The sequence below is a fragment of the Nilaparvata lugens genome, chromosome 2, assembly GCF_014356525.2.
Source record: "Nilaparvata lugens isolate BPH chromosome 2, ASM1435652v1, whole genome shotgun sequence".
Taxonomy (NCBI): domain Eukaryota; kingdom Metazoa; phylum Arthropoda; class Insecta; order Hemiptera; family Delphacidae; genus Nilaparvata; species Nilaparvata lugens.
The window spans coordinates 3,471,162-3,495,571 of NC_052505.1; the positions used below are offsets into that span (position 1 = coordinate 3,471,162).

General features: G+C 34.6%; 2 protein-coding genes across 2 annotated transcripts in view; one reads left to right on the forward strand and one right to left on the reverse strand.

Annotated features, from left to right (window-relative positions):
- LOC111064442 (cleavage and polyadenylation specificity factor 73) overlaps positions 1–24,410 on the reverse strand; it is a 75,021-nt gene that overhangs the window by 43,445 nt on the left and 7,166 nt on the right. Inside the window, exons 4-6 of the mRNA XM_039420344.1 lie at positions 15,276–15,404; positions 12,665–12,842; positions 9,399–9,488 (exon numbers count right to left, since the gene is read on the reverse strand). Of these exons, the coding sequence (XP_039276278.1) occupies positions 9,399–9,488; positions 12,665–12,842; positions 15,276–15,404 (397 nt within the window). The remainder of the gene's footprint in view (positions 1–9,398; positions 9,489–12,664; positions 12,843–15,275; positions 15,405–24,410) is intronic.
- Positions 19,160–24,410, forward strand: part of LOC111058866 — a 31,223-nt gene continuing 25,972 nt past the window's right edge. Inside the window, exon 1 of the mRNA XM_039420346.1 lies at positions 19,160–19,443. The gene's annotated coding sequence lies outside the window, so the exon portion shown is untranslated. The remainder of the gene's footprint in view (positions 19,444–24,410) is intronic.

Sequence of the window (24,410 nt, forward strand, 5' to 3'; positions counted from 1 at the left end):
ATAAATGACGGCAAAACGAAATATATGGCCAGCAGCAGAACACGACAAGCAGGTGACACAGAAATAAATATAGAGAACTTTGTTTTTGGAAAGGTAGCAGAATTTAAATACCTTGGCTCTGTAATCACTGATGACAACAACGTCCAAGTCGATATAAAAGCAAAGATAGCTGCAGGTAATCTATGGTTCGATATATGTCTATGGCAACGATATCTATGGCAACGATATCTCTGTTGCTCATAGGGTTCCTTCTTCTAAAAATAAGACAAAATCTATAATAGTTCGCTTCACGTCAAGAACTGCCAAAATTAATTGGAAATGTGCGGCGAAAGCAAAAGGACACTTGAAAAATGGAGACTTGAACTGTAATCTTCCACCAGGTTATATCTATGTGAACGATCATCTCACTGCATACAACAAATTTCTACTCAATAAAGCTAGAGATCTTAAAAAGAACAATAAATTAGCTTATGTCTGGGTGAGTGATGCAAAGATTCTCATTCGTAAACAACAAGACTCTCCGGTAAAACGTATAACTAACGAGGAGGACCTCAAACCATTTGAATAAATGTATTACTACACTGTATTTACTGGTTTCTATTATTTAAAGACTGATATATATATATTTTAATTTGAATGGTTATTCAGTGGTTAACAAGCCATGTAAAACAAATAAATGTGATGGAATTTGTGTCTTTTTCAAATGTAATTTTATAGTAGATGAGTTGGATTACGAAATAAAAGAATCTAACTCAATTCTTTTGGATGTACAAGTGCCAGGTGCGAAGGATAAGATAACACTTATCGCTGTTTATAGGTCTCCTTCAACCAATGTAGATAATTTTCTCAATTGTTTGAATGATTGTTTGTATTTTATCAAAAATAAGCCCAATATAATTTTTGCCGGTGACTTGAATATACATCTGAATAAGTCTACGCTTGCGACTAATGAATATTTCGGAATTTTATCTTTGAATGGTTTTAAATCATACATAAACAAGCCTACTAGAGTTCAAAACGGCACTGAATCGATTATCGATCACATATTTTTAAAGAATTCCTCTTTCAATCCTGACAATGTATTAAGTTCAGTAATAAAAACAAGCATCACTGATCACTTTTGTGTCAGCATCCACATTGATCTTTCAACTGACAAAATTGTAAGTAAAAATAATTCTTTCAATAAAATAGATTTCAATAAATTAATATTATCCATTGAAACTGAAAACTGGGATAACTTATTAGATGACAATTTACATGTGAATGAAGCAATGCAAATTTTAACTGACAAAATATCAAATCACATTAAACTTGCAACAGTTACAGTAAAGATTCCGCATAAATTACAACCCCTTAAACCTTGGATTACGCGTGGACTTGTACATTCCATTAAAAAACGGGACAAATTGTTTAAAACACTTTCAAAGCAGCCTTTCAATGACCGTTTAAGAAATGAGTATAAAAATTACAGAAATCTTCTTAATAAATTAATAAAACAGAATAAATGTGAGTATTATAAGAATAAAATTAATCAGAATATAAACAACTCTAAGAAAATCTGGGAAACTTTAAATGAATTGTTAGGTAGAAGACATACTAAAAAAATTCCCAAAATAGAAGCTGATACACTAAATCAACATTTTGCTCGCGTAGGAAAACTTTATGCTGAGAAATTGAAGTTAAATAATCCCATTGCAACAACATGTAATCATTTCAAGGACTCATGTGTGGAGCATTACAACTCTTTCTTCTTGACACCTACCAATGAAAATGAAATTACTGCTACAATAAACTCTCTAAACAATAACTCAGCTCCAGGAATTGATAATATTAGCAATAGGATTTTAAAAACTATTTCACCACATATTATAAAACCATTGAAGGTGATAATAAATCAATGTTTTGCGGAGGGGTTTTTCCCTGATAGTTTAAAATTAGCCAATATCATACCCCTACATAAATCAGGTGATGCTTCTAATCCATCAAATTATCGTCCAATCAGCTTGTTGAGTACTTTTTCCAAAATTATTGAGAAGTTAATAAAATACCGTTTAGTTAGCTATCTCCTAAAGCATAATATAATTCACAAAAATCAATTTGGCTTTCAGTCTAAAAAAAGTACAGTAGATGCAATATCTCTTCTAACACAGAAAATTACAGAAAATTTCAATAACAAAAATAAAACAATAGCCATATTTTTAGACCTTGCTAAAGCTTTTGACACTATTCCTCACTCAAAACTTCTGATAAAAATGGAAAAGTTGGGTATTCGAGGAATAGCCCTTGAATTATTTAAGAGCTATTTAAAAAATAGATTCCAATTGCTCAAAATTGATAATAAAACCAGCCTTGAACAACTCACTGATTACGGTCTTCCACAAGGAACAGTCTTGTCGCCGATTCTCTTCCTAATCTACATTAATGATCTTCTCAAGTTAGAATTAAAAAATGGTGTCTCAATTGCTTTTGCTGATGACACTTCATTGTTATTCAGTGAAACGAATTGGGAGGATACTAAAAAAGCAGCAGAATCCGGACTTAAAATAGTAAAATCCTGGTTTGATGAGCATATATTAACATTGAACATAAAAAAAAGTAATTTCATGTCTTTCTCTCCAAATTCTATAGGCCAGCCGCAAGGTTTGGATTCCATTAAAATCCATAATGTAAATTGCAAAGAGTCTGATTGGATAAATTGTACATGCTCAAAGCTTAATAGAGAACATCGTGTTAAATATTTGGGTGTAATGATTGATCAACATTTGCGTTGGGATGTTCACATCAATAGTACATGTAACAAACTCAGACATTGGATAAGTAAATTCCGTAATATCAGCCAAGTTAGTAATAAAAAAATCTCAAGACTCATATATTTTGCCTACATTCAATCATTTCTGCAATATGGAATAAAAATTTGGGGTGGAACATACTCAAACCACTTGGAGAAACTTTTTGTAATTCAAAAACACATTATAAGAGCTATATTGGGAAAACCCAGACTCTATCCAAGTGAGTACCTGTTTAGTGAGCTAGATGTTTTAACTGTCAGGCAGCTTTACATAAAAAATTTAATCATCTACATAAATAAACATATGAATCTTTTCAACCTGCGTGTTTCACCATATAACCTCCGTCCCTCATCTATTACCTTTCAAATTACAGATACTATTTTATCAATTTGTAGAAAACAATTTTTATATCAGGTATCAAAGCTCATCAATGTTATTCCTAACCATTTTATCACTAGTAAATTGAATAGAAAACTGCTAATTGAAATTCATACATGGATAATCTCGAACAATGTAATTTTGGCAATGTAATTTCCTCATAGCTTAGTATAAAGACTTCTCATGTTTTTTATGTAATCTTCAACTATTCTTTACTCTCCCCTATACCTTCACTCTGCTCTTTCTCTTCCCTTCCTTACTCACTTTTTCTTTTCCCTATTTCTTAATAATATCCCATTATTATTTTCATATACTGTTAAGCATTGAACACTCGGCCTCTGCGCTCAGGTTACTCGAACCTTGCAGGGACTTCCCGTTTTTAATATAGTTATGTATAATCCTATTAATGGTATTTTTCTTTTTCATTTTATATTGTATTTTACTTTTTTCATTTATAACCATTTTTGTCATTGTAATTATGTTTTTGGGACAAATAAAGATTTGATTTGATTTGATTTGATTTGAGGTAATAAGTGCTATTTTGCCCTAAGCCAATTCCTTAGATCCAAAGTGCTAACGAAGAAGTTGAAAATTCAAATTTATGAAACAATAATAAAACCAGTTGTGTTGTATGGCGCACAGTCCTGGGTTCTCACAAAGAAAGATGAAGATCTCTTGAGTACTTGGGAACGGAAAGTATTGAGAAAGATTTACGGACCAGGCTGTAACAATGGGGAGTGGAGAATAAGGACAAATCAAGAGTTACGTGACCTATACCAAAAAACAGAAATTGTTAACGAAATAAAATACAGGCGACTGAGTTGGTTAGGTCACGTAGAAAGGATGAGTGACTCAAGAGCAGTAAAGAAGGTCTTCAGAGGAAATCCAGGAGGAAGGAGACTACGAGGACGCCCACGAAAACGCTGGCTAGAAGATGTGGAACAAGATTTGAGGAGGCTGGGGGTCCGAGGTTGGAGAAGAAGAACTGACGACAAAGAGGAATGGAGAGGCATCATAGAGGAGGTCAAGGCCCTAAACGGGCTGTAGCACCACGGAGTAAGTAAGTAAGTAAGTATAGCATGCTCTAGTTGAATCAATTATGCAGTATGGCATAGCTGTTTGGGGAGGGGGGATGTTTCAACTGTCATTTATTGAGGAATTATTCGTGGCCCAAAAACTAATAATTTAAATTATTCTAAACAGACCTAGATTGTATCCTACCGAGATGGTTTTTGGTGACCTTAAGGTAATGACAATACGAAAATTATATATTAAAACCGTAATTGAATACTTGATAAAACATAAATCCCTTTTTCCTCGCACTTTAAGTTCGATTGTAAATAGCTAATTATCATTCAAGGCCCACTGCAGATAAATATGTCACATATCACACCAATATTAAGTGTTTAAGGAAGCAGTTGATCTATACAGGCACTAAAATAACTAGTAGTTCTGTGAACAGTAGACCTCACGCAGTATTCTCATCCACAAGAACCTGATTTAAACTATAGACCTTATGGAAATACAGCAATAGACTGTCTTCTCCACACATCTGTGTAATCACTTGTCAGCTGATTTATGATGAATAATTCTATAGCCGATTTTTACCTTCCTTGCCCTATTACCATAGGTGAGGAAAGTATTGCTTTCCGAAAAAAATAAGGTACCCCAATTTCTAAATTTGTGATATTTGGAAATTTGTGTGTGTGTGTATGAGTGTATGTGCGTCTGTGTACACGATATCTCATCTCCCAATCAACGGAATGACTTGACATTTTGGAACTGCACATTTGGAATTTGCAACATATAAAAATTCAACTATTTAAACATTTAAACATTAACAGAAATGCCAAATCGTCGACTTGAATCTTAGACCTCACTTCGCTCGGTCAATAAAACTTATTCCGGACCACTTCCTCATAGACTCTAGGATTAGTAGAAGAACTAAACTAGAAATAAAAACCTGGACATACAGTTACTTTTTCTTCCATATCGACGTATGAATCTCGAGATTTCTGCTTAAACTACTGTTCGGAAGGCCAATTCTTTTAGATACATTTGTTGAAAGTGGACTCGCTTACAATTTTTGCACATTTTTTCCCACTTTCTTCTCCAATACTTCCCTTTTCTTCTCCTCTCCGCCCTTCTTTCCCTACTTTTATACCCACTACCTGCCTATTACATGGGAAACCATAGTTGGCTAGGTATTTTTCCTCCTTTCTTTCATTTATAACCATTTTTGTCATTGTAATTATGTTTTTGGGACAAATAAAGATTTGATTTGATTTGATTTGATTTGAGGTAATAAGTGCTATTTTGCCCTAAGCCAATTCCTTAGATCCAAAGTGCTAACGAAGAAGTTGAAAATTCAAATTATGAAACAATAATAAAACCAGTTGTGTTGTATGGCGCACAGTCCTGGGTTCTCACAAAGAAAGATGAAGATCTCTTGAGTACTTGGGAACGGAAAGTATTGAGAAAGATTTACGGACCAGGCTGTAACAATGGGGAGTGGAGAATAAGGACAAATCAAGAGTTACGTGACCTATACCAAAAAACAGAAATTGTTAACGAAATAAAATACAGGCGACTGAGTTGGTTAGGTCACGTAGAAAGGATGAGTGACTCAAGAGCAGTAAAGAAGGTCTTCAGAGGAAATCCAGGAGGAAGGAGACTACGAGGACGCCCACGAAAACGCTGGCTAGAAGATGTGGAACAAGATTTGAGGAGGCTGGGGGTCCGAGGTTGGAGAAGAAGAACTGACGACAAAGAGGAATGGAGAGGCATCATAGAGGAGGTCAAGGCCCTAAACGGGCTGTAGCACCACGGAGTAAGTAAGTAAGTAAGTATAGCATGCTCTAGTTGAATCAATTATGCAGTATGGCATAGCTGTTTGGGGAGGGGGGATGTTTCAACTGTCATTTATTGAGGAATTATTCGTGGCCCAAAAACTAATAATTTAAATTATTCTAAACAGACCTAGATTGTATCCTACCGAGATGGTTTTTGGTGACCTTAAGGTAATGACAATACGAAAATTATATATTAAAACCGTAATTGAATACTTGATAAAACATAAATCCCTTTTTCCTCGCACTTTAAGTTCGATTGTAAATAGCTAATTATCATTCAAGGCCCACTGCAGATAAATATGTCACATATCACACCAATATTAAGTGTTTAAGGAAGCAGTTGATCTATACAGGCACTAAAATAACTAGTAGTTCTGTGAACAGTAGACCTCACGCAGTATTCTCATCCACAAGAACCTGATTTAAACTATAGACCTTATGGAAATACAGCAATAGACTGTCTTCTCCACACATCTGTGTAATCACTTGTCAGCTGATTTATGATGAATAATTCTATAGCCGATTTTTACCTTCCTTGCCCTATTACCATAGGTGAGGAAAGTATTGCTTTCCGAAAAAAATAAGGTACCCCAATTTCTAAATTTGTGATATTTGGAAATTTGTGTGTGTGTGTATGAGTGTATGTGCGTCTGTGTACACGATATCTCATCTCCCAATCAACGGAATGACTTGACATTTTGGAACTGCACATTTGGAATTTGCAACATATAAAAATTCAACTATTTAAACATTTAAACATTAACAGAAATGCCAAATCGTCGACTTGAATCTTAGACCTCACTTCGCTCGGTCAATAAAACTTATTCCGGACCACTTCCTCATAGACTCTAGGATTAGTAGAAGAACTAAACTAAAAATAAAAACCTGGACATACAGTTACTTTTTCTTCCATATCGACGTATGAATCTCGAGATTTCTACTTAAACTACTGTTCGGAAGGCCAATTCTTTTAGATACATTTGTTGACAATTGACTCGCTTACAATTTTTGCACATTTTTTCCCCACTTTCTTCTCCAATACTTCCCTTTTCTTCTCCTCTCCGCCCTTCTTTCCCTACTTTTATACCCACTACCTGCCTATTACATGGGAAACCATAGTTGGCTAGGTATTTTTCCTCCTTTCTTTCTTTTCAGCACACCCCACCATGAGCCTGTTTTTGTATCTTATTAGAAATGTATTCTTGGTTGTGTTTTGATTTCTTTTATGTATATTGTATTGTGTTGATTGGAATAGTAATTGATTGATTGATTGAAATGCCGGCCACAGGTTGGTTTAGTGGTAAGAAGCGTTACAAACTTCGGCCTACTAGCACCGCCTGGTCAGTGGGTTCGAATCCCGCCAAATGGCATGGACGTTTGATCGTCTCATCAATTACCCACGCACAAGCTAAAAGCTAATGTAGAAAATCCTGAAGGATATCTCTTCCAAGAAAAGAATACATAGAAAATATTTATATAAACGATTGTAATCCATTCAAGTAGAGAATACATAGAAAATATTTATATAAACGATTGTAATGTATTCAAGAAAGAATACATAGAAAATATTTATATAAACGATTGTAATGTATTCAACTAACCGTGATCAGTACGTCGGGATGAATGGTGGGGATTTCAGCAGCCATCAAATGCCTATCTTCTTGTCTAGAGAAATCGCCTGTGTACAGCACCTGTGGAAAATAATGCAAGTGAATTAGGCGAAATTCGATTCTCAACGACACAATTTCGGTCTACAACAATTTTTGTTGACAAAAACATCTACAACAATTGATGTACAACAACAATTGAGGCGGTATACGGAAAAGGGCACATAGAGCAAAATTGTGTTTTGAGAAAATCGCATTTAAGTTTTTAGTTTGGATAGATCAATGTAATTTATAATTGAATTAAACATTCTGTTAGTACCAAATCGAAATTCAATATATTGATCTCATGTTGATTAAGTATGATTCATGATTATATTTCTAATTTATTCCAATAAATATGTATGAAAAATTGGTCTTATGTGCCCTTTTTCCAAAGAAAAATTCATTCTGTACATATTTGAAATGATAAACTAGAAAACACATGTTATTTAATGCTAAATGCTACATTTCTCTTAAATAAAAAAGTTATATACATATAAAAAAAGTTATCTATCATTCTATTAAAATAGGGGTAGGTCATCTACTTGTGGTTGAATGTCAGGAACAGGACCATTCAAGAATTTGAATGTTTTGAAATTCACAGTATTTAAGTTTCCAGAGCACATCAAATAACAATTTCGTCTCATCTTTATAACTAGTAGTACTGTGAACGGTAGACCTCACGCAGTATTCTCATCCACAAGTACCTGATTGAAACTATAGACCTTATGGAAATATACAGCAATAGACTGGCTTATCCACCCATGTATAATCACTTATCAGCTGATTTATGATGAATAATTCTATAGTCTGATTTTTACTCTAATATTGGCGTATGAAGGAGGCTCCTTTTTCCTTTTATATTATCCTTGAAATGCAAAATTTCCAACAACATTGTATATACGTCGACGCGCAATTAAAAAAGAAACATACCTGTCAAATTTCATGAAAATCTATTACCGCGTTTCGCCGTAAATGCGCAACTTATAAACATTTAAACATTAAGAGAAATGCCAAACCGTCGACTTGAATCTTAGACCTCACTTCGCTCGGTCACTAAAATAGTACATGATAGTGAACTTGTTTGACTTTGATGAAGGTTTGGACAGAAACATAGGAAGCTATAGTCTCACTGACCACCAAATCCCTCCTTGACACAGCTGTTTATAAACAGTTGTTCCAACATCAGTTTTCAAGATTTTTGTTTGAGATTTTCAGGTTATATGCAGAACAAGATGGCCGAATATAGGGCATATAGTTCTATGTGCCCTTTTTCCGTATACCGCCTCAATTGGTCTACGTCAACACAGGTACAAGGACAAACAACTCAAGCAACATTTTTCAACTAATTGTGAAAAATATAACTAAAACATTTACTGCAGCTTGCTTTCGAATTGCATGGGATTCATTATCAATAGTTGACAATTAAATCAAGTCAACAGTTGACAATGAATTCCTTGCGATTCGAAACCATGCTCTAGTCCAGTGGTCGCCAAACAGTCGATCGCGATCTACCGGTAGCTCGTGGGGTAGTTTTTGGTAGCTCACAGAAATGCTTGGGTTGGCAACCAATATTTAGCCTCAAGTCCCCAAAGAAAAATAATCAAATATTATTCAAGTTGCATTGAGGTTGAAAGCTTTGTTCAGCTCTACCAACGTGTTTGAAGCATCTTTTTCAAGTATGAAATTCATAGAAAATATTTATATAAACGATTGTAATGTATTCAACTAACCGTGATCAGTACGTCGGGATGAATGGTGGGGATTTCAGCAGCCATCAAATGCCTATCTTCTTGTCTAGAGAAATCGCCTGTGTACAGCACCTGTGGAAAATAATGCAAGTGAATTAGGCGAAATTCGATTCTCAACGACACAATTTCGGTCTACAACAATTTTTGTTGACAAAAACATCTACAACAATTGATGTACAACAACAATTGAGGCGGTATACGGAAAAGGGCACATAGAGCAAAATTGTGTTTTGAGAAAATCGCATTTAAGTTTTTAGTTTGGATAGATCAATGTAATTTATAATTGAATTAAACATTCTGTTAGTACCAAATCGAAATTCAATATATTGATCTCATGTTGATTAAGTATGATTCATGATTATATTTCTAATTTATTCCAATAAATATGTATGAAAAATTGGTCTTATGTGCCCTTTTTCCAAAGAAAAATTTATTCTGTACATATTTGAAATGATAAACTAGAAAACACATGTTATTTAATGCTAAATGCTACATTTCTCTTAAATTAAAAAGTTATATACATATAAAAAAGTTTTCTATCATTCTATTAAAATAGGGGTAGGGCATCTACTTGTGGTTGAATGTCAGGAACAGGACCATTCAAGAATTTGAATGTTTTGAAATTCACAGTATTTAAGTTTCCAGAGCACATCAAATAACAATTTCGTCTCATCTTTATAACTAGTAGTACTGTGAACGGTAGACCTCACGCAGTATTCTCATCCACAAGTACCTGATTGAAACTATAGACCTTATGGAAATATACAGCAATAGACTGGCTTATCCACCCATGTATAATCACTTATCAGCTGATTTATGATGAATAATTCTATAGTCTGATTTTTACTCTAATATTGGCGTATGAAGGAGGCTCCTTTTTCCTTTTATATTATCCTTGAAATGCAAAATTTCCAACAACATTGTATATACGTCGACGCGCAATTAAAAAAGAAACATACCTGTCAAATTTCATGAAAATCTATTACCGCGTTTCGCCGTAAATGCGCAACTTATAAACATTTAAACATTAAGAGAAATGCCAAACCGTCGACTTGAATCTTAGACCTCACTTCGCTCGGTCACTAAAATAGTACATGATAGTGAACTTGTTTGACTTTGATGAAGGTTTGGACAGAAACATAGGAAGCTATAGTCTCACTGACCACCAAATCCCTCCTTGACACAGCTGTTTATAAACAGTTGTTCCAACATCAGTTTTCAAGATTTTTGTTTGAGATTTTCAGGTTATATGCAGAACAAGATGGCCGAATATAGGGCATATAGTTCTATGTGCCCTTTTTCCGTATACCGCCTCAATTGGTCTACGTCAACACAGGTACAAGGACAAACAACTCAAGCAACATTTTTCAACTAATTGTGAAAAATATAACTAAAACATTTACTGCAGCTTGCTTTCGAATTGCATGGGATTCATTATCAATAGTTGACAATTAAATCAAGTCAACAGTTGACAATGAATTCCTTGCGATTCGAAACCATGCTCTAGTCCAGTGGTCGCCAAACAGTCGATCGCGATCTACCGGTAGCTCGTGGGGTAGATCGGGGGGGATCGTGGGGTAGTTTTTGGTAGCTCACAGAAATGCTTGGGTTGGAAACCACTATTTAGCCTTAAGTCCCCAAAGAAAAATATTCAAATATTATTGAAGTTGCATTGAGGTTGAAAGCTTTGTTCAGCTCTACCAACGTGTTTGAAGCATCTTTTTCAAGTATGAAATTCATAAAAAAAATCTATATAGGAACAGACTGACTGATGAACATTTGGACAACTGCATCAGAATGGTGGCTACAACGTACACTCCAAACATTAAAAAAATACTTCCACTTCTCTCATTGAAATGTACATTTCAACTTTTTGCTATGAGTTAAGTATAGTTCAACACAAGAAATCTCTATACGCAATAAAAGTGTGAAAAAAATTATTTTGCGTACCGTACTTTCTTCAGTCTAATATTTCTTGGTAGCTCACTAAAAGATTTATAAATTCTATTCTAGATCACAGGCTCATAAGTTTGGCGACCATTGCTCTAGTCAGTGAGTAGATAGTTAATATTTTCACAATTAATACAGTCAATTGACGTGTCATATACTACACCAAGCTTTGCTTGATTTTTGTATAGTTATATGACGAAAATTAAACTAAACTAGTCTGCAGGTTGTCATTTTAGTGTCAATACGTGATGAAACATATAGCAGTTTCTAGGTGGGCCGTCCACTAGAACCGTCTTCGTCCAAACTAGCATCGGGCGGCGATAACTACCGAACGATCCCCCAAAAAAGAAAGGAATAGATGCTCATCCATTGCAACAGGTTCATACGGCCGTGCACGGACGTCTCCAGCCCATTCAATTTTTTTATCCTAATTGTATGGGATTTTCCGGCTCTATCCGGCCGAACTAAATAGTCGAGCTGAGACAACAAAGTGTTCCTAACCTTAAATTGTTTCACAGTCTAGTTTGTTGTTGTTTTTTGAAGTTGTTCTGATTTATAAAGCTATGGACAATGAAAAGTTGATAAGTTTGGTTCAAGGGCATGCTCCATTGTGAGATATGCGAGACAAAAGATATCATCGTCGTGATGTTCAAAGGAATCTGTGGACAAAGATTGCTGAACAAATAGGATCGCAAAGTAAGATTATTGCAATGTTGAATAAAATTAAATAAAACTACTAAGAAATTGCCAAAAGTTAAATATCTATAGAAATAGTATTACAACCCTATTGTTACAGAATATAGCTGACTATGCGTTGTCTTCTTTATGTCTCAATTAATTATTTTCAGTTAGTTCTACTCAAACTCTTGACGAGAGCACTCGTTAAATTCTTTAATTCGGTATTTTCTGTAGTTGTAGTGTTAATAAAGTTTCAATTTTTAAAAACTCAGTCGTGTCGTCCAATCACTTAACTAAAGACAACAGCGATATTGATACTTGGAAAAAAAATATTGTAATAAATAACTAATTTAGTGAATATTTGTTTATTCAATTTTTAAAACATCAATATAATCATTGTTTATGGAAAATTTTGGTGACAATGACATTAGTTAATTCAATATTCAATAGTTCAGCCAACCACTGAACTAGACTGACGTAAACTGTTCCAATGGACGACCATATTCGGCCGAATTAACGGCCGGCAGATTCGTCCGATCCAACGGCCGAACGGATCGGATGAATACGGTTCCAGGGGACGGTAACCCGTAATGGATAAAGAAATTCAAGATAATAATCACCTTGACCCCGGCGATTTCAATCATAAACATGGCTGCTCCCAGAACGTGTCCCGCATGGTACGCCCAGAACTTCACTCCACCCACGTCTTTCTCTTCGTGGAAATTCAAAGTCTCAATTTTGTCCATGCTCGCCTCCAGATCCGACTCTGTGTACAGCATTTGCTCTGTCGCAATATTACTGCAAAAAATAATACAATACATTTTCTTAATTAAATAGAATTAACACAAATTCCATTAGTACAAAATTACTTATCAATAAATTTATGTTTGTGGAGCAAAACAAAAAGACGAACCCTTTATTACTTAACCTAGCGCCGCAGTGCAGGATGGTTTCTTACAGCTTGGCGTTGTTGTCATTCGAGATGGGTGTCTGGCTTGGAAGTGTTTCGGCCGCATTGCAGGATGACTGTTAACGGTTGCCGGAAGATCAACAGCTGGATTTTTTTCGTTATTTTTCGTGATAGAGAAATTCTGATTGCAGATTCGTTCTCAGCGACCCCAAGTTTAGCCTGAAGGCTCAGAATGTCAACAATGTTTTTAAATAATAAAAAATCATCATGAAAAGTCATTAATATGGTAGTACACCACGTTTCTGGAAACTTTTTACTGGTGACTGGAGTTTATAGGCAACACAAAAATAAAAATAATCGTGAGAAAGAAAACTGCTGATGAACGCGAATAAGACCGTCACTCCATTGTTCTATTGTCTCGGCTGCTTGGCTGAGCCTGGCTGGAGGGATCAAATAACCGACTGGTTTGATCTTTCGTCTGTCCGCTAGGCGGAACTACGCCGACCATTGCTGGGTGGAAGATGTTACTGCGGCCGCTCGCATTCCCACCAACACTGCTATTATTTGCTGTCTCAGCGCCTAGTCCGAGTCAGACAAGGATCCAGCCTGCACTGCGGAGCTAGGTTTTGGGTTAGCTGTTATTTTAACAATTTTACACTTTTAAGAGCGAAAACTGTTGGAGATATCACAAATCATCACAGAACTAATATTGTAGAAAATTTATCAAGCTTCATTTCTGAATAGCTAGTCATATCGGTTGAATGCATTTTTCTCAAGATATGAGCGTGTAAGCAGAACATAGAAAAATTCAACTTTTAAACCACCCTCATCCCTTTAGCACAAGGGGTAGGGATGAGGACTTTTGATATGTTCACCCCCCCAAATGGTCCAAACAAAGCTGCGAAGTCAAAAATTGTGTTTAAAACATTCCTTCCAAATTCCTCTATCAATTGGTCTATTTTAACTGAAGATCTCACACTCAACTCTGAAGCTGCTGCAACAGTCGTGGGGATGTGCGTAAACTTGTGAAATTATTCTACATCAATTTGAAGAGAATTTGAAACTCTAAGCTCATGATCAGCATGAATTTTTCCCATCAATATTCAAAAAGTTATAAGAGCAAAAATAGCAAAAAATTGAAGAAAAATTTGTTTTTCAAAAATTTCACATCTTATAGAGCGGATATCTCGAAAAGTGGAAGATATATAGAAAAAGTTGAGAGATCAATATTGTAGGAAATTATGTAAGCTTTAATTTCTTAAAGAATGGTCACGTCTGTAAAATGCATATGTTCGAGTTATATGCGAGAAACCAAAAAATGGTACCTTTGAACCACCCCCACCCCCTTAGCACAGGGGGTAGGGGTGGGGACTTTTGATAAGTTTACCTCCTCACTACCCTGAACATAACTGCGTGGTCAAAAATTGTCTTCCAAACTTTTCCCTCTATACCCTTTTTTGAGCATTCATTGCCTGGACTATATTTACAATTAGAAAAATCCAATTTTAAATCTAGCCCAATGGTCGCCAAACTTATGAGCCTGTGATCTAGAATAGCATTCAAATCTTCTAGTGAGCTACCAACGAATATTAGACTGAAGAAAGTACGGTTCGCAAAATGAAATTTTTCACACTTTTATTGCGTATAGAGATACATTTCTAGTGTTGAACTATACTTATCTCATAGCAAAAAGTATAACAAAAGTTGAAATGTGCATTAATTTCAATGAGAGAAGTGGAAGTATTTTTTTAATGTTTGGAGTGTACGTTGTAGCCGCCATTCTGATGCAGTTGTCCAAATGTTCATCAGTCAGTCTGTTCCTATATAGATTTTTTTATGAATTTCATACTTGAAAAAGATGCTTCAAACACGTTGGTAGAGCTGAACATAGCTTTCAACCTCAATGCAACTTGAATATTTTTCTTTGGGGACTTGAGGCTAAATATTGGTTGCCAACCCAAGCATTTCTGTGAGCTACCAGTAGATCGCAATCGACTGTTTGGCGAACACTGATCTAGCCTATGCCTTTAATTTATAGAAAAACTGAATTCTACTACACTTTCTGTGTAGTTGTGGAGTTGATATTGTGGTAATTATTCATATTGAATAAAAAGACTAGAAAATTGTCAAAACACAGATTTTATTGAAAATAGAAAGACCGGTTTTGGTTGTTTTACACCGTTATCAAACAACCGAAATCGGTGTTTCTATTTTCTATGAAATCTGTGGTTTTGACAATTTTCTGGCATTCTTATTCAATTCTACTACAGGTAAGATTACAGCAGTGGATGAAAAACATGATTCTAGCTATGATTACTTACCTGACTTTGATGTAGTCAGACAATAGCCACCTATAGATAGCTTTCGTAGCATGAGTCATGAAACATCTGCCTCTGAAACTGGTCTTCAATAGAAACCATGGCAGGGCGCCGCAATGATCAAGATGGAAGCTGCAAAACATTACAAACAAATTACTTTTAATAGAATACACTGGAAAACTAATTATAATTATAATTAAATACAATATCGGGGCACCGAGCTTCGCTCGTTATTTATTTATTGATAAACAGAACACAATTATTCAAAATGATTGGGGAAGGACATACAGACACAGCCCAAAACTGTTTCTTTCCCGAATTTTGATTTATAAACTTTAAATGGTCCAAAAAGTAGGTTATGTTTCATACACTAAAATTCAGGTCCAATTTTCAGTCAAAATATTTAAAAACAGAAATGTTTCAAATTAGATTGTTACAGACCAAATTGAATAGCAAAATAACACTCACTAACCACTTAAAACTGTAGAATAATGATTAACTTTCAATATTATGAAGTAGGCTACTCTAATTTAAAGTGATAAACCATGTCATGTCGAAAATCAGATTATTTTGATAAAATTTCTAGATAATATTTCTCGCGAGATACGGTAAGCTGATTGAATGATTACACAGCTGATCTTCCACACAGACACACGCATCTTCTGTTATCGACAGACGACGAAATCATCATCTGTTCTTCCAAGGATGAATTATCCTTTCAATGTACTTCAGCGAGTTTTCCCAGGGATGAGACATAGTGCAATCGAATTTTTATATCATAAACCTACTATGTTCCAAATTTCTTGAAAATCATTAGAGCCGTTTTTGAGATCCGTTGAACATAAATAACCAGATATAAAAATAACCAGTTAACCTATTACATTAAGCGAGCAATATTTCTGTATTTATATATCTGGTTATTTTTATATCTGGTGTCACGATATCCTTCTTTTTAAGGAACTAAAATTGATAAATAAATTATAGGAAATCAAATTATAGAAAATAGAAATATTTCTATCATGAGAAGCTGTTAACCTAGCTAATATAACTACGGTACTGCTATTATCTCACCTTATGTTTATAATGTTTCACTATGTATCTTTTCTTGTATGTCATTTATATATAATAATGAATTTATTGTGCAATCTCTTCCATATAAAATTATTGTTATGAATAGGCATATTATTAGAAAACTAACCTCATTTAGTCAACATGTTTTTAAAATACGTCAAAGGAGCACAGCCAAATAAATTATTAGGTATTGTCAATAAGACAAGAAGAATGTTCTTTATTTTTCATATTTGAATTTAAAAAATATCTTGAAGATGATGTAACGAATTGAAATTCGGATGGATAAATAAAAAATCTTACTTGAAGAAATTTATAGGTCTAAGTGGAATAATAGGCTAATATCGCCAAAGATGATAACGTTTAAAGATTAGATAATATCAGGCATCATGGCTAAATTTATAACGGCCGAATAGAAATGAAAATAATTTTGCTACCTATATAATATTATATAAAATATTGAAAATTTGAGGTCAGGCGTAAAATATCTATTGATCGGCGACCTAATATTCGACTGAGTCGCATAACGTATAATCTAGCCAAACACCTTGGCAGAAATTTATTGTAACTAAATAGTATGCAACTTGAAGAACCAAAAAATCCACATGGCTAATTGTTATGATATGAGAAACAACCTATAATCTTTAGAAAATTACTTTGCATGTAAAAAACGTATTAAAAAACCCAGACAAAAATAATTTAATGTATTAAGGAAATAGGAGGTTCCTAGGCGCATGTATACTATAATAATTTGCATGCACCAATCAAATGGTAGCAATTGATGGGCGGTAATAGTGAGCCGATTCAAATATATTTGTATATATTTCTATAAATGATAAGAATTTATGAATTATTGTTGCTCAGTTTATGTTTTGGATACGGCCCGAAGGCAGATAAATTATCAGAGATTCAATATAGGTAATAATTTAATAGATCGGCACGAACTATTTGAGCCTTGAATGGCGGAGGAACAGATTATTTAAATTTTATGTAAATTTGCAAGTCGGAAATGAAAATTGTGAAATAGAAGGTAGAACTTGCCCACTTGCCTGCCAACCACTACCATGAGATGTCACCAAAAATTGTAGAGCGCAATATCTTACTGTACCTTTTAATAACTTAAAGTTAAATCGAATTATTAATTTTTTCATAAGACTTTGTGATGCTATTGTAAAGCAAAAGTCATTTAAATATTTTTAATCCCTTGGAAGAGACGACTTCGGCCACCAATAATCCAGGACCACCAGGAGTTTGGATCGCCATCAGCAGCTCATAGAAAATCCAGCACGTGAGTGAATAATATTTGAAATAGTGATAGGGCGCCCTCAGTGCTTCGAAATGAAATAAGAAATAAAAGCTAGCTCGTCGAAAAGGTTTTAAAAATTAAGAAATTGGTAAAAATACTTGCGCAAGTTTTAAAATGGTGTAAGAAATATTTTATTGAATAGTAACGAGTCAATTCATATATCAAAAGATACACCAATCAAAAATAATACTAAGTTCTAAGCTGATAATACAAATGTTCACATGATCATTGATTCTATAATATAATTTACGATAATATAATGTAGCTCTGGTTCATTAGATAAATTGATCTATCTATTTCCGTCAGGTGCCGAATCTTGCACCCTGCGATAAATATTTATTATAAAGAAATTTATTAGAAACTATAGAAATAATATATATTTTGATTATTGATTTGTCAATTTATCATGCTCTGATTTGAGAAGTTTATATATGAAATAGGATTATCCAAATCGACAAGCAACAGCAAGTTGATGTCAAAGCTACATGTAGATAAATGCATATGATCATGAAGTGAAAGCACATGGTAGAGTTTCGTGCTATAGAACTCAAAAAAATAGTATTAATCTGTGATATTTTATTGATTTCGTTTCTTGTTTTATTATATATTTTTTGTCGCTCTATATATTTTTGCTTTGATTTATTTTGAGATATTTGTTAATATATGTATCAAATTTTTTTATGGTGTACTATTCATTTTATTCCTCAATACTATAGGATATAAGTTATATATATATATATATATATATAATATATATATATATATATATATATATATATATATATATATATATATATATTTATAAATTATCAGTATTAAATTATTGCGAAAGCTCATGTCTGAGCCTATGAAGATTTTAGTGAGATTATATCCTAGGAAAACCACGACCAGATTTTATAGTTATTAAAATAACTCTCATGCTCTACCGATTGACGCCAAGCAAGAGGCTAAGCGTTATTCCACCAAAAGTAACGTGACAATGTCGAATTAGAAAATATTGAAAGACAACATGCAATAAAATAAATAAATTAAAGTAGTGTTTACTCACCGGTATATAGTAGTTGAATTGTGGTTATAAGCAGACAATCACCTGTCAAGCGCTTATCTTTGTACCGTTATTATCAAAATTAGCCTCCCTTGCTATTGCTTTATTTTCTTTCGTAGAATTAAAATTTATTTATTGTAATTATTTTTTATTTCCTCGCACTTCACATCACTGTATCACACGGCTTGTGCCAATGTTATCGTAGGTCAGTGATTCTTGTAATCACCACGTGAATGTGATGTCTGATAAGGGAGAAGCTAGCTTCATTCGGTATGTTCTAGTGATAAGAGGTTCGACTTTTGTTTGTATTAAAAAATATCCCGGTTTCAAATTTATGTAAATTGCTGATTTTGAATCACTACATCTGGGAACTACTTTCTTTATTTGCAAACGTCATTGTGACGAAAGCCATTTTGAATTATTTCAACCTATCAGAAGCCCAGATTTAATTATCCAAGGGTGTATGAACTTAAGTATCTTCAAAAATAACCACTTCCGAGATGATCATCTAGCGGTAGACAACCATGGTTGAATGTTCCCCGTTTAATTGTTTTAAATGTTAAAGTAAATGTCTCAAATAATTGTAAATCAGCACCAAATACCGTCTCTTATATATTTTCTGATTAATTACGGAGTGAAGTGAAAAATAAAAAATTAAAACGTCACCGAACTTAGCTGCCGACACTCTGCCTGTGCCACAACGTGAGCGATCCATATCCGAGGTCCAGTCAATTTTCATCCGAAGACATCGAGTGAGTAATTTCATTTCATCATTTTGTATTGGGCCCAATGCACAGTGCAGTGCATCGATAAAATATAACAAAGCGCTAACGACGAATTATTAGAAACTGAGAGTCTCCGACAATACATGACATTTGTATTAATTGTAATCTCATTTCTTGCTTTCCACGCCAGCCCCCTGAGTCTCAGTCGCTCAAGGCTAGTAATTAACTTATTTTTGAATTATTATCAAATCTCTCCAATTCAATATCTGGACTTTGTTCAATCAAATATCCTGCTAAAAACTTTAAATATAGTAGCTCTTCAAATTATCATCACAGTGTTGAATGTGTTGTACACAATAGACTGTGATTTTTTGTATAAAGTGTGGATTTTTTGTGCGCATTATATTTGTAGTTTATTATCAACTTATAGTAATTCATTTTATCCCGTGTTTGGCAAACTCACGAGGTATAGTTATAAGACGAGCAAAGGTCTCCCTGAACTATATTCTTGGCTGTGGGAGTCAGCCGGAAGTGTGCTTATTGATATATTCGCAAACGCCACGTTACACCACATTCCATCATTTGTGATTGGATATTATCTTTATATATTTTTTGAGTTCTATGAAGACGGTGTAATCGAGTTGAAAGGAGAGAATAACTACCTCCCAGACCGATTACTCCGGACTCATTCCACTCTTTCTTTGTATTGGCCTTCCTGCTCCCGGGCGGAGGTGAACCTCAAACAACATGGACTCCATTACAAGAGGTAACCCCCCAGGAACCCCATTTCACTGGCTATATTTATATCTGGTTATTTATGTTTAACGGATCTCGAAAACGGCTCTAACGATTTTCACGAAATTTGGAACATAGTAGTTTTATGATATAAAGATTCGATTGCACTAGGTCTCATCCTTGGAAAAACTCGCTGAACGACATTAAAAGGATAATTCATCCTTTGCTGAAACAGCTGTGGATAGTAAAAATGTGAGTGAGCGAGTGAGTATGTGAAAAATCAAAATATCGCATCCCCGAAATTCATAAGATGACATATAGCCGGCTGTGAAATATGAACACGATCATTTTAGAGAATTGTGTTCTGTTTATCAATAAATAAAAATAACGAGCGAAGCTCGGTGCCCCGATATTAAAAATATAAACAGACATGATCTTGAGTGAAATATGGATAGACAGTAATGAAATAGATTCTTACAGAATCCCAAACTTATGTTATTTATTCAAAATGCAACAGTAGAATAAGAGCTGGCGGAATAATAGTATATGTTTTCGAATCTTTGTCTAGTGATAGTATATCTGTTGATAACTTCCTTTCTGCCGATATTGTTAGGGTTCAAATCAGAATAGAAAAAAGTGTATCTCTAGAAATTGTTGCTATCTATAGACTGCAAGAGTTTACGATAAATTCGTTCAACGAAGAATTAAATCCTTTCCTTGAAACGATTAAAAGTGCTAACCTTATCGTAGCCGGCGACCTTAATATAGATTTGTTAAAGCCAATCTCAGACGATTATAAAATTATTATGTCAAGTCATGGGCTCTTATCACACATAATTTTCCCACTCGATCTCAGTTTATTTGTTCAAAAACAAAATTCAAAACGAAATTGAAGCCTTGGATGAACGACATTCTCTTAAACCAAATCGAAAGAAAGAACTCTCTTTATAAAAAATGTTTGAGGCATCCTGGAAATCTAGAGATTAAATTAGAGTATAATGTTTTTAAAATGTTTTACGATCTCAGATTGAACAAACAAGAAACTTGTACTACAGAAGATTGTTTGAGAGCAATAAAATGAATGCAAAAAAACAATGACAGACAATAAATCATGTAATTGGAAATGAGAAAAATCACAACCAGAATATTTCATTGAAAGACAAAAATGGAACAATTGTTGACGATCCAGAATTAACCTCTAACATATTTAATAATTTTTTTTGTACAATAGCTGGAGGTCTTAGAGATGAGATAATGTTAGATATTCCTTCTCAACCTCAAAATAATAACACAAACTCCGAAACTTTCATGAAAACTTCAATAAGCGATAGCATTTTTTTCCACCCAACATCAGTCCAAGAGATTAGAAATATAGTAAATTCACTCAGCAATCGAAAAGCTCCTGGATTCGACCATGTAACCCCTGTTATTTTAAAACATGTTTTACCTGATATTGAAGATATTTTAGTATACCTATTTAACCTGAGTCTCAGTTCTGGTTTGTTTCCCGAGATATTGAAAAAAACTATAATAAAACCTTTGTACAAGAAGTCTGACAAGAATGACCCCACAAACTATCGCCCAATCGCCCTTTTGTCTCTGTTTTCAAAAATCCTAGAGAAGGTTGTCAAGGCCCGCTTAGTTCACTTTTTGTCAAAACACAATTTTTTTAGAAATACCAGTATGGTTTCAGAGAGGGATTAAATACTGAAAAAGCTTTGCTCGACTTCATGACTAAAGTATATGGGACACTCAATGATGGAGACATGTGTGCTGGAATATTCGTCGACATTATGAAAGCGTATGATACTGTCGATCATTCTCTTCTTTTATCAAGAATGGAGGAAGCGGGAGTTAGGGGTGTTGCACTCAGCTGGTTCCGTTCATACTTGTCCGGAAGAACGCAACAGACTAAAGTCAATCAAAGTCTCAGTAATGTAGGAACGGTCGAATTCGGTATTCCTCAGGGATCCGTCTTATCGGGGCCATTGTTTCTCATCTACGTAAATGAACTATGCAATGGGTCATTCAAGGTGGAACTTACTGCCTTTGCAGATGACACCGCTCTTTTCTATCGGGCCAAAACATTAGAAAAATTACACATCGACATGCAGCATGATTTAATACGGCTGAGATGGTGGTTTACAAACAATTTTATGATTATGAGTCCCAAAACAAAATTCATGATCTTTAGTATTTCAAGAGATATCCGTTTTCCAACGCCATTGAGGTATCATAGCCCATCTTGTACCGAAACCACTATCTGTGATTGCCCCCAACTTGAACAAGTCGAAGAAATCAAATACTTGGGACTAGTACTAGATAACAAAGTCACGTGGAAAAAGCATCTGAACTATTTGAAACAGAAACTCATGAAATACATAAGAGTATTCTATCTCTTAAGATCAGTGTGTAACTCCATTCTATTAAAGTCTGTATACTATGCTTTGATAAATTCTAAACTGGAATATGGTCTGGCGTTGTGGGGAGGAGCATACACTGTAACCCTGAGGCCGATAGTTGTTTTACAGAAATCTTTCATTCGCATTATCTCCTTCAAGGCAAAGTTGGAACACACAGCACCTCTCTTTAGAAAATTAGCTATACTTCCATTGAAAAATTTATATGTCTACAAAGTGCTCAGGAACTTCTTTGATAGAAGCGTTAATGGCAATGAGTATTTTAATTTGAAAAACAATAATTTCAGAAATAAATACGAAGCTTGTATACCTAAGCCAAATAAAAGTCACTTCATGAAATTTTTTTCTTATTTGGCTCCAAAGTTCTACAACCTGCTGCCCTTGGAGATAAGGCAGTGCAAGATACGATCAAGGTTTTTGAGAGATGTCAGGAGATTTGTAATGGAATGTGAGAATATAGATACTTTTTTTAGAATTCTCATGTAGACTTGTATATGATGATATTGTACAATACACTTCAAAGCTAAAATTGATAAATCATCGATACTGTTATGTGATATGTGTCACTTCATATGCGACTGTCGGCCTCAGTAACTACATTTTAGCGCTATAGTTTTGTAATCAATTTATATCACCATCTCAATATTTAGTACCTCGAGATGCAAATACTCAATTATTGGCATAGCATTCTATTTTGTAATAGTATTTACTCATGTTGTAAAATTTGTATTGCTTTTATTATGTATTTTTTAAGATGTTGTAATTTTATATTTCTGCCAATAAAACATTTTCAATTTAAACATAGGCTTACAGAAATTGCTCGCTTAATATAATAGGATTGAAAATTTGTAGAGAATCAAATATGCAAGATTTGACAAGTTACCTGTCAAATGGGATTATTCCCAAAACATTGATTTACATTAATGATTATTAATAAATGAATAAACATCTGGAGGAACCAAGAATTATTGAATTCCCCGATCCTTGGACCGTGATGAAGACACCGGAAGTAAGGTCCGGCTCCTGCCTATCGGCGGAGGGCAACTAGACTAGAGTACTACCCGTTCAAAAACATCAAACATTTTTGAAAATGTATCTTTCCATAAGCAACAGATGCTCTTTTGTATCTTCTCAAAGGCAACGTGTTGCATCCGAAAAGATACACAAGGAGCTTTTTGGAGTTACATCCTTTAAGCACATCACAGCCTATCAGATGATTTCATCATCTCTCTATTGATCCAATCATAAAATCATCACGAATAGAAACGTTTGTATAGTATTATGTTTTTAAAGGGACGGATTCAAGGATCCAAAGGTTCAAAGAACCCCACACGTCAACCGAAGCTTATTGTGTTCCCAAGTAGTATGTTAGTTAGGCAAACCAATACCTGTGTCCTTTACAAGAACCAGGAGATTTCCCTATGCTAACATCCCATTCATCACCTGGTTGCTTGTCGCAATCCAGTGTGATATGCTTGGCAGTCTCTTCAGACTGATTAGTCCTCGTGACTAACGTGAGTTCCACTCCTGGCCTTCTTTGTAGGTCCTTTCACTGAGGAAGGGGCGGTCAAGTTGCCTCTAGGGCGCCCGGCCACCCTTGACTCAGCCTCTTCACCCAAATTTGTGCCTGGTTTTTCACCCATCACTGGCCTCACCTCTCCCAAGAAGTTTTGCCTGAATGGCCGCCCTTTTTTGAGCAGTGGTGCGTTTTGGCCTCTCCACCTACAAACTCGTGACCTACGTGAGTTACATTCCTTTTTGTAGGTTCTTCCGCTGAGAGAGGGGACGCCAAACTGCCTCTAGGCACTACCTCCGTTAACAAAGCTATAGTGCATTCGT